Raw genomic sequence first — 18,128 nt, 5'->3', positions numbered from 1 at the left:
CTCTGCAACCTTCCAGCCCTGTGTGTGGACTGGAGATTGGAGAAGCATACAGTATTGATAGCTGTGTAGAGAGAGAGAGAGAGAGAGAGAGCGAGAGAGAGAGAGAGAGAGAGAGAGAACGCTGCCAGGTGGGATTCATCTGCTGGCCGCCGTGCCAGGCTGAGATTTCATGTCAAGTATATTCAGCCCTGTCCAATGCGGTCCAGCTCAATACCCTATATACCAGCCTATTAGGCTACAGGCATACGCAGTCAATTCCACAGTGTTAGTTCAATTCTGTTTCCGGTGTACAAATTGAACCCATTTTGGGTCTGTAAGGGTCCACTCCGAAGAGTGTACACACACACACACACACACACACACACACACACACACACACACACACACACTTCAGAGTTGAGTTAACGTTATGCGTTTTACTGTGTAATACTAATTCAGCCTTTGTCAAGTCCCGCACATGGTTGTGCCCCTCTTCGCACCCATTGGTTGCTGTTCTGTGGTTGGACAAAAATCCTCTCTCTCTCTCTCTCTCCACTCCATTGAAATAACATGTTTTTCAGTTGCTTCGTATTGATATTCTGTGCATTCAATTCTTATTTTAAACTTCGTGTCAGTAAAAAGGAACATCGGTTTGGTTTGGTTTTTTCCAAATATGATGTTTTAGCAAATTCAACATAAACTAGGCGGAACAAGGCAGAAGAGCCTGCTGGTTAGTCAGTCGGGGACCAATCAGAAAGCTGACAAAGGGTGAAATGGAATTTAGCAGACGCTCTTAGCAGAGCGGTTTACAGTAAGCAAGAACAAAAATGCGGTAATACATCATATACAATAGTCATCATGAATCTGTCCTGTCTTTGGTAAAACCTACTTGAGTTTGTGCTCTTCTCTCCCTCTTTCTCCCCTCTGTGGCACACCCGTTACGCGATGCTCAGCCAATCACGGTGCAGAATGACACACCTTCCAGCCGAATCACAGCGAGCAATATCTGACAATACGTCCACACATTTCGCCCTCTAATTTTGAGGATGCAATCGATTATTAGTTAGATCGGTGGATTTCAGTCCAGTGGTCCGAGGACCACCAAATGGACTCTTGTATCTTTAAATCTTTCATTTTACACTCTCTAGAGTTAAATTATTGTTAAACATCTGCATTACTGAATTGACAAGAAGTCTACACAATTAGAGAATGGAGAAGAATTGTTATTTTGATCAATGTTTGCCTGATGTCTCTCCTATGGTACCACATGGACAAAATCCTATCCAACGACAACAAAATATTCTTTAGTTTTGGGTCTGAGAGGTTGAAGCTCATCAAATGGTGGTCCGTGGCTCAAATGCTGGATAAATAATTCACATGAAAAGGTTGAAAACCACTGAGTTAGATAATCCAATTATATAATGCTTTTTTTGGTATACGCAAAAGTCACTTTACATAACAGGACAAATAAAAGAAACGACTGTATTAAGAGAATAACTATTATAGGCTAAAAACTAGTAAACAACATTAAAATGTAGGTACTTCTCAAACGTTTTCATGTCAAGAACCCCACTTGATACATATTGGGTCGTGGCCCCCAATTTGAAAATAACGTGCCGGTCTGCCGGACCCCCATATAAGAGGATTTATTTAATGTAAGATTAGATTTAGTACATGATTCTTCAAACTGTAAGTGTGGAGAGTGAAACCGCTATGATCTGATCAGTCATATTATACATTATCTCATTGGGCTCAAACTGTTCCTCATTTTGCATGGGGACCCCATGGAACCCCCTGAAGGACCTCTAGGGGTCCACATGACCCCACTTTCTATTATAAATGTTTTATCCCACAATTTTGTAACCCATTTCTTCACCCAGTGTCAATTATCTAATGTAATCCTGGGCGCTACACCCCTGCGGGTGGCAGCGGACTGACCTCATGCTTCCTTCTATACATGAGGAGTCCAAGCTGCTTCTTTTCACCTGACAGGGGGGAGTTCCCCCGGCCGGACGTAGCGCGTGGAAGGAACCCGTTATTCCGACCAGTTCCTTTCCCCTCCATCAGGCTGGCCAGGGGGAGGCAGTTTAGAGACCAGGATTACGGCATGTTTTTGTGAGGGTATACCTACCCTAACATGCAAACTCCACACAGAAACTGACCCCACTTTCTGAACCACAGCCTAATCTATGAAGTTCAAAAAGTAGGGAGGAAACAATCCCTTGATTAAACGGTTGACTGACAATTACTGTAATTGTAATCACATAAACTTTTAGTAATCAAACAATCAGATTAGCGATGCACTGCAGTATCGTGAAAAAAATTCTAATATTATGTGACATATTGGCAATTTCACCAGAATGTGCTTGTGGTTGTTATAAATTATATTAACATCAACAGGAATAACTTGTTGTGATGAGCGTCAACCATCATTTCTCCCTACTCCTTCACTTTAATATTATGATTCAATTTATTCATACAAATTAACCAAGTAATCATAGAGGATAATCATCAGATTAATTGATTATGATGCTCATCATCTTATTTCCGTAACGAGGACAAATCTTGTCCAGTTTTAACCTGGCACGAAGACCTATTTCACTGGATTTAATTACTTCAGTTCTAATGAATCCATCTGGCATTAATTGTCACAGTGGGATTAATGGTGGCGTTTCAAGAGTGCAAATCCCATCCAATGTTTACTACAGTCATTCTGAAACAAAAGGGTTGTATAAAGTACAAATATTGCAATGGATAGTGATTCAGGCTTCTACTGTACATGCGCACGCAAGCACCACACAGACAGACACAGAGACAGACAGACAGACAGACACACAGACACCACAGACACGCATCAGTTATTGTGCTACATAAACTAAAACCTCATCCCAGAGCCGCTCCGTAGTGCAAACCACTGCAAACCTCTGGGAGATAAAGTTTAATGGAGCATTAGTTGGTAACATCAGGACACAGAGAGATATGGCATGCTACGGTGAGCAATGCAGCCATCATACAAATGAAGCAATTAAAACATGGAGCACGGAGGGAAGTAACGAGTCAACGCAGCAAACATTCTGGGACAAAGTCAGCAGAGAAATAGGCACAGACAGACAGACAGACAGACAGACAGACAGACAGTGCATGTGTGCGTGTGCGTGGGCACGCGTGTTAGCCTTGGGTGGCATCTATTTTTGTCAAAACTTCATACCATCCTGACATTTCACCGCGGGGTATACGGTATTAAAATAACACATATTACATAGTCATTACGTTGTGCATCTTTCCTGCTCTCCAGTTAGCTCATATTAGCTGTGCTCCGCTGCTGTGTGTGTGTGTGTGCATATGGGTGAAATCAGACCTTCCGCGGTGCGTGTGTCATAGCTTAGGAGGCAGGCAATCATGACTAGGTCGCTAGTGTTGGGATAAAGTAGACCTTTTAAGCAGTTACCATTACTCATAGAGTGTGCACCCTAGCTGTGCCTGTGCTCACGCAAGGTCACAGAGTGACAGAAAGATTCCTATATAGTGTCTGAAAAAGTAGAGACACGTCAGAATTCTCCAGGACAGACAACCCCTCTGGCCTGTGCTTCAAGGGGCCCCCAATTTGAAAAGAACGTGCCGGTCTGCCGGACCCCCATATAAGAGGATTTATTTAATGTAAGATTAGATTTAGTACATGATTCTTCAAACTGTAGGTGTGGAGAGTGAAACCAACGGAATGATATGATCGAATCTGATTTGTGATGTAACAGGTCGTATTTGCTTCCATTATGTCTTTGCCGTTCATATGCATATCACATGACCATTCCTTTTGGGATAAGTATAAAAGTATAAAATATGCCAGTTCTTATGATTCCATGACTTAGGTGTACGGCTTGCTTATTGGACCATCAGATAACTCTCTCACGGTATTAACGCATCACTATAGTCGCTACTGCGCGATTGGCTGGCGGCATTTCTGGCGCCGTTTGTATGGGTATGGGTTCAGACTCTTAGGCTTAGGCAGCGTTTCATGAGGTGGGACTCCCATTGATGACTAGCTCGCTCCATTTGATGACTAGGTCACTTACATTTCATGAGCTGTCATTATTCAGGTTTCACCTAGCCTCGGAAACCCAGACCTTTTTATTTCCAGGGAGAGTCCACTTCAATTCGGCATAGAGTAGCGCAAACGTCGATCACTCTCTGCTGATTTCTGATCGTCTGCACCTTTGTTAAATTGACCCACACACGTACACGCACACACTCCTCTCTCTCTCTCTCTGTCGCTCCAACTAATTAGTCTCATGTCGCACAGCTGCGTTTAGATTCTCCCGGCGGATCCTGCCGGGAGCTGCCTATGCCATAGAAAGCATAGATGGACCCCAGGCTAGGTTTCACCTGACAAAAAGGGACATCTGTGCTGCTGCGGTAATAGAAGTCATTGTAGCAGGTATGACATCGTCTAGCCTACAGCGCTGTGTGTCTAATATGCAATTAACCTACTTCAATAGACACGTACTTTTAAATAGGCTACTGTTATGACCAATAGACTAATGAATAGATAGGACAGGACCCTGCTTCTCTAACCTTGTCACGTCAAGGTCCCCCATGCCAAATTGATATGTACTAGACCTGTGCCCGCCGGCCACCGGCCTACTTGGGAATGATGCAAGTTGGGAGCCTAGTATGCAATACCCGTTGTCATAGCACCCGTTTTAACCGTCTATCTGTGTGCATATGGAGATCTCTGTGTCTGTCTGTCTGTCTGTCTGCCTGCCTGCCTGTGTCTGAAGAGTGATCTGTCTGTCTGCCTGTGTCTGAAGAACCGTCTACACTCTACAGTATCTGTGTCCCATGCATATGGAGATCTCTGTATCTGTCTGTCTGCCTGTGTCTGAAGAGTGATCTGTCTGTCTGCCTGTATCTGTCTGTCTGCCTGTGTCTGTCTGTCTGCCTGTATCTGTCTGTCTGCCTGTGTCTGAAGAACCGTCTATCTGTGTCCCATGCATATGGAGATCTCTGTATCTGTCTGTCTGCCTGCCTGTGTCTGAAGAGTGGAATAGAACCAAATGGACCCACACTGTTCATAAAACTAGACTAAACACTAAAACATTCCAGGTGACTAAAACTAAATGAAAACCATTCAAGAGACCATGACTAAAACTAAAATAAAAAATGTGCTGTCAAAGTCAACAACACTGGTGTTGTGGTCACATGGTCTCTCTCTCTCTGCCTGCAGGTCCAGCTGCTGAAGGACCAGATGTCAGCGGAGGTGGCTGCCCGCATGGAGGCCCAGGCCCGCGTTCACCAGCTGGTGCTGCAGAACCGGGACCTGCTGCAGCACCTGGCCCTGCTCGTCCAGCAGCTCAAAGACCTGGAGGCGCTGCCTCCCGCGCAGACACACCGGGAGCCAGGGGGCGCCAAAAACAAACCCGCGCACAGTGAGTTGGCCCACATTGACTCGTAGTATGGCACATTTTCTAAAGTGCCAATTTAATGACTTTACAAGTAGAAGTCCCGTATTCAAAATCATGTACTTCAAGTTCAAGCAGCTATAACATGCCTTTTAAAACATTTATGATATTTAATATCATAATATGATATTAAATATAAAAAAATGTTTGTCTTGTGTCCCTCAAAATTCCAATTTCAAGCAGCTATAACAACAAATTATAAAAAGTTTAATTTTATGTTATAGGTCCTTTCAAAATGTATACAAAATATTTGTTTTGAAAAAATAGCAGATCTACGTTGTGAGAGTAGAGTTGAAGTAGTTTTGTAATCCATGGTGAAAGTAGCCTGATCATCTGTCTGCCTGCCTGTGTCTGAAGAGTGATCTGTCTGTCTGCCTGTGTCTGAAGAGTGATCTGTCTGTCTGCCTGTGTCTGAAGAGTGATCTGTCTGTCTGCCTGTGTCTGAAGAGTGCAGCCGACTGTGAAAAGTGGTCTGCTTAAGTAATCAAATGGCAGGTGTGGGGTTGCCATGGCCCCCGTACTTTCACTAAAAGATGGTGAAAGTAGAAGATCTACATACAAGCTCACAACATGTTATGACTATGAGCTTGTATATTGTCCATTTTCAAATAACTAAAGTGTCCCTTATACCTAATTTCCACATTCATTGTATTACCTTTCAATACATCGAAACCACCAAAGCCTTATGTGCGATTGTGCGTGCATGTGTATAGAGATGGATGAAAAGAGAGAGAGATAGAGAACAATAGAAGGAATCTAAGAACAATTAGGCCTACATCTTCAATTGGACTGTAGTGTAAAGCTATATCTACAAAAATGGTACACATCACAGTCTCTTACACAATATAGGCCTAGAAAATATTAGCATCAGGACATAGCCCAGCCTATACTATAGTGCTGCATGGTTATAATTTCTGCTGAAGAAATTGATTATTTCTCACAGGAAAATTTGTTTCTAATATCCTTAATGCCCGTTGTGCTGATTGAAGCCATTATCTTTGGTCAAATGGCATGTAGTGGCCTCTGTGACTCTACCGTGAGCCTGATGAATGTACAATGTTCCGCTGATTACACCTTGTGAAATGAGGGGCAAGGTGCAGCAGCCGACCAAATACATTTTCATTATTAACCCTTTTTGTGCGGGAACCCCTGTTGGTGTTTTAAGCATTATGTCATGCTTTAGCTATTGAAGAATAGCAGATCTACAAGCTCATAGTGCGCCGCCGAGTGGCGCGCTACGAGCTTGTAGGTCTGCTATTTTTGAAAAGTCGTTAAAATGTGGCGCAAATCATTGAATATATTATTTCAGAGCGAACATTTTTAACTAAAATATTTGCTTCTGGGGGGTCCCTGGAACTACATATTTTGAGATAGGGTGTCTGTGGCCCAATAGAGATAATTCTGGGGGTCCTTGACATGAAAAATGTTGAGCACAACTGACATAGAAACATGGGGTTTTCAGAAAACTATTAGGATTTAGAAGCCTTTTTTTCAAATGGTGGTCCGTGGCTCAAATGTTGAATAAATAATGGGCCTTGATGTGAAAAAAATCACACCCGTGTGAAGTGAGGGGCACTCTTATCATCGTACATCATCATACATCATCTCATTCTGGCCAATCACAATGTGCGTCCTCACGCACATTTTAACCTAGTCCAAAATGGGTTAAAATGGAAAAGCTACATTATGTTCATTATTCTGAATTGTAATGAAGCCCTCTGCTCGTTTCAGGCTCGGCTCCAGGATGAAATTACTTAGGGGGGAGGAGTTGAAAATGATGAGGGGGCACACACCATTTATAGTAAAACAATATGTACCTAAAACTTAAACTGTGTTTCTTCTCTTGCGACCGTGGAGTCAGTTCTCCTCTATGCCTGTGAATGCTGGACATATAACACAATTAACACCAGACAACACCAGAATGTTACGTGTGGTACTGAACATCAACCAGGACGAGCACACCACCAACAAGCGTCTGTACTACGAGGCATTACCAAGTGTATCAGAGAACATAGCAGTCAGGAGGAGGATGAGACTATAGCATGGCCACTGTACGGGGCATTACCAAGTGTATCAGAGAACATAGCATGGCCACTGCCACTGCCACCGACACCAAGAACACCCGGCCTAAAAGCTTGTACTGTGGGACGGGAACCAACACACGGGCATCGATCGAGAGGACGTCCCACACCTATACCTGCGTGGACGTACTAAAGAAAGATACTGGTGCAGAAAGCACAAATGAGCTGGCCAGATGTATGGAGAACCGAGAGGACTGGAGACGCCGATGGAGGGCTGGTCTGAGGACGACGTAGAGAGGGAGAGGGGCAGAATTTGCAACCGAGGGTGCCAGGCCACCTCTGGCCACACCCATGGCGCCGGGCCTGGCTTGTTTGAGTCTGTAGAATAATTTAAATTTGGATTTATGGTAGGGTAAGTGATATATGCTTTGGTTAAAACATAATGTTTCTTTTGTTAAAAGGTTAACGCACTATTTTCAGATAGTAATCATTGCTGTTGGCGTTTGGACTCTCCCTGTCTCTCCAGAACATTAATAAACAGAAAATACATAACATTTTCAGGTAGGTGACACAATGTCAGCCACATCAGGATAGAGTACCCATTAAAGATGTCAGTCAATCAAGATAGAGTACCCATTTATCAGCTTATTTATAATGTTCCAGTTCCAATTCTGTCTGCTAATTTATTTCTGTTTATTTCCAATTGCACCCGTTTAATCTGTATGCTGTTTGAGGTCCCTATACTGATTGGATAAAATTGGTATGCCAATTCATTTTCGGTTTAATAAAGGAGACGGGAGAGACATACTGAACAAACACTCTGTAGAAATGAGTACTATCAGAAAATAGAGGGTTTTTTAACACTAACTTTAATCAAAGAAAGCTACGTTATAATAGTGTGCATTTATTTTCTGGGTTTCATTATTATTTGTCAATTGTAGGCTATTTGTTAAACTGGCCAATCATAGGACAGTGATAATTATGTCCCGATTTGTGTACATTTATAGTAGTATAGAGTAGTACAGCAAAAAAGAGGTTCTTCCTTGGCCTAGTGTGTGCAAAGTTTCAGGCCGATCGTCCCAGTGGTGCCCAAGATTAGCTGCTCACGAGAAGACGCACGGTAGATCAGTGTCTGTACTCGTAATCAATTGTATAAACGAGATGGCCTTCTTCCTAATCCTAAAGGCACCGAGCTATTAATCACTCATTGCTTAGTTTCAGCTTTAAGTGACATGCTCCACAGCATGATCCCACCATAGCTTCACATTGCAATAATCACAAGCATATCCCTTTGGGTCATGCTGATCACTGTCCATCCCTGTTTTCATTGGAACTATAGGCTCCCTCCACATCACTCACTCATTGGCATCCGTCAGTCTCGAGAGACTATGGAGTCGCGCTCTGGTTAGGGGTTCTTCTGCTTTTGGTGCAGTGTTCAGTGTGTCTGAGTAGACCAATGCGGGATTCGCACTCCCTTGGCTTCCGCACTTCACACAGGGAAAGACTGATGCTGTCTGGTTGGTTTTGGGCCTTATTCTTTCGCCTCAGTCTCTTTGCAATTGGACTGCTGGGCGAGCGTTTCTTAAAACCTGGAGAGACCGTCCTCGATGATCTGTCTCTCCAAGCTGTGCGATCGGATGCTGCAGCTTCCCAGGTATCCAGATCGATGTCCAAGGCCTTCAGGTCTCGCTTGCAAATGTCTTTGTAGCGCAGTTTTGGTCTGCCTACAGGACATCATCTAATCTCTCGCACAGTTACTCCATCAAACCTCATTCAAATTCCCTGCATATACCAACCTCCTCCCATTCAGGCTGTAAGGCTGTTCCTTGAATGAAGTGCGGCCTACTGGCTGCACTCCATTGGCAGCCCATCAAATCTAGAATTGATTTTAAATTTATTTTAACAACCTATAAGGCATTACATGGCCTAGCCCCGCTTTATATCTCTGGCTTACTGGAGTCAAAGATCCAGGGGCGTTACTAGCGCTACGCAGACAACACAACTGCGTTGGGGCCCTGAGGCAAGGGGGGCACACGGCCGCCCATCCGTGAAGTCGGTAAAATTGAATTATAAATACATTTATAGAGAGATGCAATGACAGCTGAGTTGAACAAAGTTTGGCCTAGCCTGGTGGTGGCTGCTGCTGGTTGAACTCATAACCAAGGGGCATTTGCAGTGGTTGCGCCCACACTGTGGAATGCCCGTACCCTTGTCGATCAAAAATGCTTATCTGACCATTTTGCTTTTTTTGCGTTTTACTTTTATTTCTCGTTGTCATTGCTCCTGTGTGCCTGTTTTAACTTGATTGTTTTATCATGTTGGTCACTGTACAGCACTTTGTAACGTTGTTTTGAAAGGTGCTTCATAAATACAATTTACTTATACTTACTATATATTGTTTTAAAGTGGTTAAATAAAGACCTAATTCTGAATACATAAGAGTACTTTGTGTAATGTCACCAATGTGCTTTTATCATGTAATTCATAGTATTTCTGTGCTAGTGGATTGATGTAGGATATTGTCTCTGAGGGGTGGAAACCTCATTATGTCCAAAACTGTTACTTTCCAGGATTCAAATTCAAAAACGGCTAAAGCAGCAGATCGACAAGCTCAAGCGAAGCGACGCGTTTCGAGGTGCTGCGTCTGCTTCTTTTGATGCTTTCGTTTTGACGCCGCAAAGTAGGGCATTCATTTGTGGAACAAAACACAAAAGTACGGAAATAAGAGGTTTCTGCATGACATAACGGTGATGTATGCTTTGCTGTCGGGGCAGAAAAAAATGTAGGTTGCCTGTTATCAGAGGGCTGCCACAGAGCTGCCATCTGGTTTCTCAGGGCCTCGTTAAGATTCGGGATCTCGTTAAGGTGTGGTAAGATGTGGGGCCATAAGGGAGCTTCCAGGTATAAGGAACAGCTGCTATTCTCACTGTTTGTTGTGCGTGCGTGTGCGTGCACGTAGGCTACTTGTATCGCAATATTTGTGATCATTGGTGTAAGGTACATTTGCTTAAGTACTGTATTTAAGTACAATGACAGGTCTGCTCCAGGTCTGCTCATGAGGGGCTCGACAACACAAGCGCAAAAAAAGACTGCACATAAAATGTCTCACACGTGCGACAATTTCACGGGACTGCGTCCACGTAAATGTGCTTGCGTTGTCGCCCCCTCGACTTACTATATTACTATAGGTGCGTTAATCACTGCCCATTTGAAAGAACCTTTAGGTTATTACAGTTAGGAGTCAGGCATTTTGAAATTAGGTTTAGGGGCTATAGAGTTATATCTGACTTATTCTTCCAATAGTTACGCACTGGGTTGGGTAGTACAATGGGTCACGCTGCGACGAGCTTGTAGATCTGAAATTTTGGGCTGTCCTCCTAAAATGTTCATGTCCTCAGAAGTTGTGTGAGTGTGCGTGTGTGTGTGTGTGTGTGTGTGTGTGTGTGTGTGTGAGTGAGTGCCGACGGGGGCGTCCTGTCTGTGTGTCTGATTGAAGTATTGTGATTTGAAATAATAACGCAACTCAACTTTTAATTGACGTAACAAAGCTGACTTCCCCGTAACCGTTGCCTACTGTTTCCTGACAGCCATCCATTGTCATGTCCCAATTTGACGATGCCTTCATCTACATTCAGTAAACTTGAACTTAAACTGAACTTAAACTCTTCAAGCTATCTTGATCAGAGAAAGTGTGGAGGGAGCATCATAACATTTAACTCGTTGAGACCGGAGGCCGATACTACAAATGCCTTCAAAGTTTAACACTTTCAAGATTTATCAAAAATGTTCAAAAATAGCAGATGTACAAGCTTGCAGCGCAAAGTGAGCTTGTATGTCGTCCATTTTTGAATAGCCAACGCAAACATCAACATGCTTTCCCAGTTTTAATGGCTTCAAAACATCAAAACTTCAGTCACATTCAGTGGCGTGCACAGACATTTAGAGGGGCAGGTGCTCAAGTGAAAAAAGGGCACCTTGTGCAGCGCATTTTGGGGCGGGAACCCATTTTGGTGCTTTAGCTATTGAAAAATAGCAGATCTACAAGCTCCTATGAGCTTGTAGATAGGTGTAGATAAATGATAGCTTGTAGATAGGTGCTGTCACCTTTCCTGCTCACCCTATAAACATCTGACATCCGCTTCAACTACAAGACATGCAGTGGTCAGCTGATCCCTCCATTTCAGGGCACAGCACTGTGTGTATGTTTCAATGTGCTGGGTGCCATTTACGTTAGTTGAAGCGTTTTGTTTTTTTTACAAATGTGCTACATTTCATGATCTAGATTAACGTATGAGTAAACTAAGGCACCAGTACTTGTTTTAGATGTTAGGTATATGTATTGATGACATTTGAGAAAGATTTTGTGTTGCCGAAAACAATATAACACATTTTACAAGCAAAAACAGCAGCACTGTGTTCTATTCCAACAGGCTACGTCATTAGCGTATCCGTGTGCGCCGTGATGGTCGTGAACGCCCCGTACCGAAGGGAGCCACCTACGGCAAGCCCGTTCACCACGGAGTCAACCAGATCATGTTCGCCCTGCAGCCTGCAGTCCACCGCTGAGGTGAGTCTGACCCTAACCTGGGATAGTGTACAGTAGGTCTGCTATTTATTTTTTTATCGAAGAACCACGGACATAGAAACATAGCTTTAGATTAATAATAAATAAATAATATAGTAGAAGTTTTTATCAAGAATTTATCAATGTCATCATGGTCCACACACTACAAATTAAGAAAAAAATAAAAAACTTGTTTTTATTTTTTTTAAAGAGCACATTGTCAAAAGGGCAGGGGGTGCTCTAGCACCCCCTAGTGTCTATCTGTGCACGCCACTGGTCACATTGCATCATTCTGGATGTGTTGAGGTTCTCTCTCTCTATCTCTCTCTCTCTCTCTCTCTCTCTCTCTCTCTCTCTTCCAACCACTCTACATTTCTCAGTCTAGCTATATTCAGGGTTAAAGTGAGGTCTCGCTGGCCCGGGCTGGCCTAGCAGTTCGGGCACCTATAGGCTGCTAATCCAGCCTGACAGCGTGTCGCGGGTTCGACTCCCGATCCCGACCCACCCTTGATGTGTGTCACTCCCCATCTCTCTCACTCCATTTCCTGTCAACTGACTGTGTGCACTATCTAACAAGGCAGAAAAAGGCCCAAAAATATCTTTGGGGAAAAATAGGTAAGGTCTCGTTGTTCGGTGGGGAAATGCTAATGCATTCGATGTAGTAATTATTTAGTCCCAAGCGCTGTTTAAATATTTATAAATACAGACTTATACTTTCAACCTGGCATCCCTATTTGGGGCACTTCATTATGGTGAACATAAAACGTTTTTATGTATTTATTTGTCCAATTTTTAAATCACTTGGCGGCTTTTCCCGCTACTTTGTTTTCAGTGGCACTGTCATACGAAGTATAAAGTAGGACATACATGAGAAGAAGAAGATGAAATATGGAGGTAGAAGATGTCTGCCCCACAGCGACGATAAGGCGCTTGCTTGCCTGTGCCCTATAGCAGCTGTGTGGTACAATACTGTTGTAGGTTTTATTAGTATAGTCATAAAAATAGAGCAGTGTGTCTAGAGTTTCTGTCAGCCATGGAGCGCATACTGTATGTGTGTGTGTGTGTGTGTGTGTGTGGGGGGGGGTATTCAGGGAGAGAGCTGAGGGCGGAATTAGGGCTGACCTTGTAGGCGCTGACACACGGCTCACAGACAGAGAAAGAGATAGAATGTTCACCGCCTGCCTGCATGTGCCCTGACCTACACAGGGACCCTAACGATGCAGATAAAAAGCTGAAACACACACACACACACAGCCAAGTGGCGCACTCCACAATTTCAATGACACCGATTCACCGAGCGTTCACACAATAGAGGAAGTGCAGGGCGATGTTGTTGTTGCTCTGAGTTCATCATCAGCCTTCAGTTTCACCTATTATCTCATTTAGACCTGACACTAGATTCTACAAAATGTCTGACAGTTTTCGGAAAAACCTATGTTTTTATATGTCAGATAATTCTGGGGGTCCTTGACATGAAGAAGGTTGAGTCTTCATGTCAAGGACCCCGGAATTATCTGTATTTGGCTGCGGACCCTGAGAGGACGCACATTGTGATTGGCCGGAATGAGATGATGTATGATGATGTACGATGATAAGAGTGCCTCTCACTTCACACGGGTGTGATTTTTTTTAGTTAACATTATTTAGTCAACATTTGAGCCACGGAACACCATTTGATGACATTTAGCCTCTCGGACCCAAATAAATAAAGAATAAAGAATATTTTGTTGTCGTTGGATACGATTTTGTCCACAATTCCATGCTGTTGGCAAACGTTGATAAAAAATAATGATTCCTCTACATTATCTAAATGTGTAGACTTCTTGTAAATGAAGTAATGCAGATGTTTAACACTTAGATACCAGAACCCGAGTTACTCAAGTTAATAGAACACTTTCCCATGCGGTTCGCGAGTAGCCCGACTTGTGTTTTCATTGTTTAATCTGCGTTTATTTTAATCAGTTTTAAGTCATACAGGAAATCCACATGCATGGACACTGACAGAGTGGGATATGAGACGCGTTTTGATGACGTCATCGCAAAAATGGTAAATTGAGTCCCCCTTCATTACAATGGAGGGGGCGGAGCCGAGCGGTGCGCCCCCTCGTCCGCTGCGGTGTTGTAGTCGCCACTTTGGAATACTTTTCAACTTAAGACAGTGGTTCCCAAAGTGGGGTCCGGGGACCCGGGTACTTGAGGGATTTCCAGGGGGTCCCCAGCATGATGGTTAGGAACCAAATGGACCCTTATGCCATATGGGTCTGCATGTAACTCTGAGAGTGTACACATTTGTACACTCTCAGAGTTAAATGAACAGTGATTTTACAAAATAAATTGGGGTCTCAGACATAGAAATGCCATTAAATGGGGGTCTAATTCAGGTCTGCTAGAGCAGTAGAAACCTTCTCCTATGGGGGGGGGGGGGTCCCTGGCATATCTTTTCAAATGGGGGTCCGTGGGCCAATTAGTGTCAATTTGGGGGTCCTTGACATGAAAAAGTTTGGGATCATGCACTGACTTAAGACATATAGGCAGGGAAGCCTGAAACACTATACCCCACAATCCCGGCAATAAAACTGTTAAACAAAATAAATTAACTCTTGAGAGTTAAAGATCTATAAGGGTCCATTTGGTTATACCAACTCTCCATCATTTAGCTGCAGGGACCACCTGGAACATCCTCAAGGACCACTGGTGGTCCCCGGACCACTGGTTGAAACCCACTGAATTATAGGTACATGAATCAAATGCTTCAGTGCATTAGGTTCGGATGCTGGCAAAATAAGTTGAATTCACCCACTCTCGTGCTTGGAATGAGAGAACGCAAGCATGCTGTGTTTGTTTCTGAGAAGCTGCCAAAAAGCAACAAGGCATGAGAGGCACATTTCACTTCCAATTCCAAGAAAACTAAATGATAAAACTGCTATATTTATTTACCGCTGCAATTGCGTTTGTCCTGCATGTGTTTATAGAAGCATGCAGGCAATCATTTCCATTTCCAATAACTAAATAAAACCACAGTGATGCTGTTCTTTTTCTATACAGCCAATAATATTGTGCTGACCTGCGGGTGGCTTATTTTATACTTTATTGCTTTATTGGACTGAATGCCCTGTTGTCCTCTCATGTTAAATCAAGTAACTTTGTGGTTATTGGAGCATGCAAAAGAGAGAGAGAGGGAAAGGGAAAAAACACCAGCTGCACTGGAAATGTTAAAGCCTTTGATTGTGGGTGGACGTGGACGCTGCTTTGCTTTGATTCCGACCACCAAAGGGCATCCTCAGTGCAGCCAGCATCCATCCAACAATTCAATATAGAGAATGACAGCTGTTTCCCCTCCAAGATGATACGAGTCATTTTAGAATGCATTACGATAGCGGGTGTTAATAGCAATCCTTCTAAAACTAGTGTAAACGTTTAATAAATAATATAGCTAAAAGAAAATATAGTGTTTCCTTTTTCTATTCGTCTATAAGACCCAGTGAGTATAAGGATACAGACTGCATGAATAAGGGACATTATAGCCTCTTGGATGTTTCCGCGCCCACAAGCACTTCGCATATCCCCGATTCCCCATCATGTAATCCCAGACGTTAATCTGTTTAACCGCCGGGTAGACAGAGGGGCTAATTCGCCCGGGTTTTCTACTCCAGCGAGGGGAGCGGGCGAGCGAGGTAGCTGGTATCGGGTTAATCTCATGTCGGATCTGAAGCACGCCAATTAACTGCGGGTTACTTACATTACATTATTGTATCACATTATACAGACGGGGTCGGGTCGCGGTGCATATGGGGATTGGGGAAAATGGCGTGTATTCATTCAAAGCCTTACTTGGGTGAGTTCTGTGCCCATCAAGATGAGGAGAATGAGACCCGGGAGCTTGCTCGCAGGCTGCATCGCTTGCCTCCGGAGGATGCTGCTGGACCAGCGCGGTCTCTCACATGCAGATCCAGTCCCCTCTCTCTCCTCTTCTCTTCTCTTCTCTTCTTGTCCCCCCGCCTGCCTGCCTGCCTGCCTGGCTGCTGTCACACGCACAGCAGTCCCAGTCCTTCGCCTCTCTCTCGCGGGTGCGCCTTTCTTATTAGCTGATATAGAGAGCGCACAGTCACTCGGATTTCTCTCGCGGATGATCCCGCCTCAGCAACCAAATAATAGATAACGAGAGATCAGCTTGACCGAGTCGTCGCCGTCGTCTCTGTGCATATTTATTTCTTCTCGTTATTTTCTGGTGCTCTCTCTCTCCCTCTCTCTCTCTCTCTCTCTCTTGCTCTCTCCCTCCCTCGCTCTCTCTTTCTCCTCTGCTCCGGAGGTCTCCGTTCGCTTCACTGCCACTGGTCGCGACGTGCTGTGATGCACATCACGAATAGAGAAAGAGGCATGCAGAGAAGCTACTGTTGTTGTAGGTACAATTAAGTAAACGTTCTATTCTCTTCCATATACTGTATAGGCTATATGGACAAACTTTACCTCCGCGCCGAAAGCTGCTGTTACAAAGCTCTGGATAGAAAAATGATGATGATGAGGATGATGTTGTTAGAACGGAAGTAGCATCGTCTAGTGCGGGAAATTTAAATACATTTGAATTTATTAGTAGGCTAGACCTGTTTTTTTGTTAACCTTTTTTTGTTCGTTGAGTTCAATTAAGTCAACATAGGGCATAGGCTAATGTGAGTGACATTTCAATTATCTAATATAAATGACAAGACATAATTAATTAATCAAGAACAGAATAACTTTCTTCATTTCGGCTTCATGTCAGTGCAACCACAATTGCAATTTCCCAGAATTGCACCTTTGTAGTTATTAAGCTAGTATTGTGGGCTAGGGTTCAAGGTTAGCTTTATTGTCCCAATGGCAATGTCCCTTGCGGGAAATTGGTTTGCAGCCAGATCATAGTAAAAGAATACACACAATAAACAACATTCAATACAAGACTGATGGACTGATGAACAGGGCACTGCCAGTGGGCAGTATGTGCAAAGAGGCAAGAATAAAGTGCTATCTGCTGTTCAGCAGTTTAATAGCAGCCGGGACAAAGGATAGTTTGAACCGATTAGTCTTTGTAGTGGGCACCCTCAGCCGACCCTGAGGGCAACAGTTCAAACCCATGCAGTTGTCTCTGGGATGTGACGCCTTGTGGGTCAACCAATAAGAAGACACAACGAGGGGGATTACACTGTTTCCATTGGCTAATGGGCTGTGATGTCCGTGGGTCAATTGCCACTCTTTATTCACTCTTTAGTCCCGTTTTATAGTCCGCCCCCCTGTGACATCAACCAATAGCAAGACAGAGCTAGGGGGTTACATCTCCTCTGCACAATGCAGGTGTTGGCAGCAGTGGCGTCAACTCCGTGGGTGCTGAGGCGCAAAAGCACCCACTGGCATTTTGGCTAAATAATAAGCCGCCAATATCAATATGCAGTATATGCACCCACTGTCCACTGAAATTTCCCTTCCCCAGTGGTCATGTTGTCATGCACGTAGTCACATACCTTTACGGGGGGTTGGGGGCGCTTGGAACACTGTGTTCATTAGCAAACTGTAAATAAAGTAAGGGGGGGGGGGCGTGGCTGGGGGGCGTGGCTGCGCGGCACCCACTGCCGTTATAGGAACCTTCCACCACTGGTTGGCAGAGTGATCTAATATGAGAGTGACAACACTAGCGTTGACATCCATTGTAACAATGGAATGCAGAAGTGCCCCTTCTATCTCAATGGGATAGTTCCAATGTTTGCACAAACCTTAGTATATAGAGACGGCACCCGGAGGAATTAAACCCTGAGGCGAAATGGACATAGTGGCCGGATTTGGTATTGCAGCTGGGCCAAAGCTGGGCCAAAGCTGGTCAAAGCTTGTGCATATTCATGATGACGCATGAATGCTGTTTCATCCGTGAACGCGTTCAATGATAGTCAACGGCCAGTGCGTTCATGTGTTTGGCCCAATCCATCCCAGAATGCACTGTTCCTACCCGGAAAGAGGAGTGAAATTGCCTCATGCGCTTTAGAGCAACTTAAAGCAAGTCGATAGGAGGAGAAATCCAGTGCCGTCTCTCTGGCACAAACACTCAAAACTAGTAAAACAATGTTTGAAGTTTTACACTCTAGT

General features: G+C 43.9%; 1 protein-coding gene across 1 annotated transcript in view; it reads right to left on the bottom strand.

Moving 5' to 3' along the window:
• Positions 1 to 16,485, bottom strand: part of olfm1b (olfactomedin 1b) — a 47,760-nt gene extending 31,275 nt beyond the window's left edge. The window contains exon 1 of the mRNA XM_080755461.1: positions 15,852 to 16,485. Coding sequence (XP_080611587.1) covers positions 15,852 to 15,917 — 66 coding nt within the window. The 5' untranslated portion in view covers positions 15,918 to 16,485. The remainder of the gene's footprint in view (positions 1 to 15,851) is intronic.
• Between the last annotated feature and the right edge of the window lie 1,643 nt (positions 16,486 to 18,128).

Source organism: Protomyctophum bolini (genome assembly GCF_963924005.1).
Source record: "Protomyctophum bolini genome assembly, chromosome: 22".
Classification (NCBI taxonomy): domain Eukaryota; kingdom Metazoa; phylum Chordata; class Actinopteri; order Myctophiformes; family Myctophidae; genus Protomyctophum; species Protomyctophum bolini.
The sequence above is the reverse complement of the archived record's forward strand: the minus strand, read 5'-3'. Positions and strand labels throughout refer to the sequence as shown.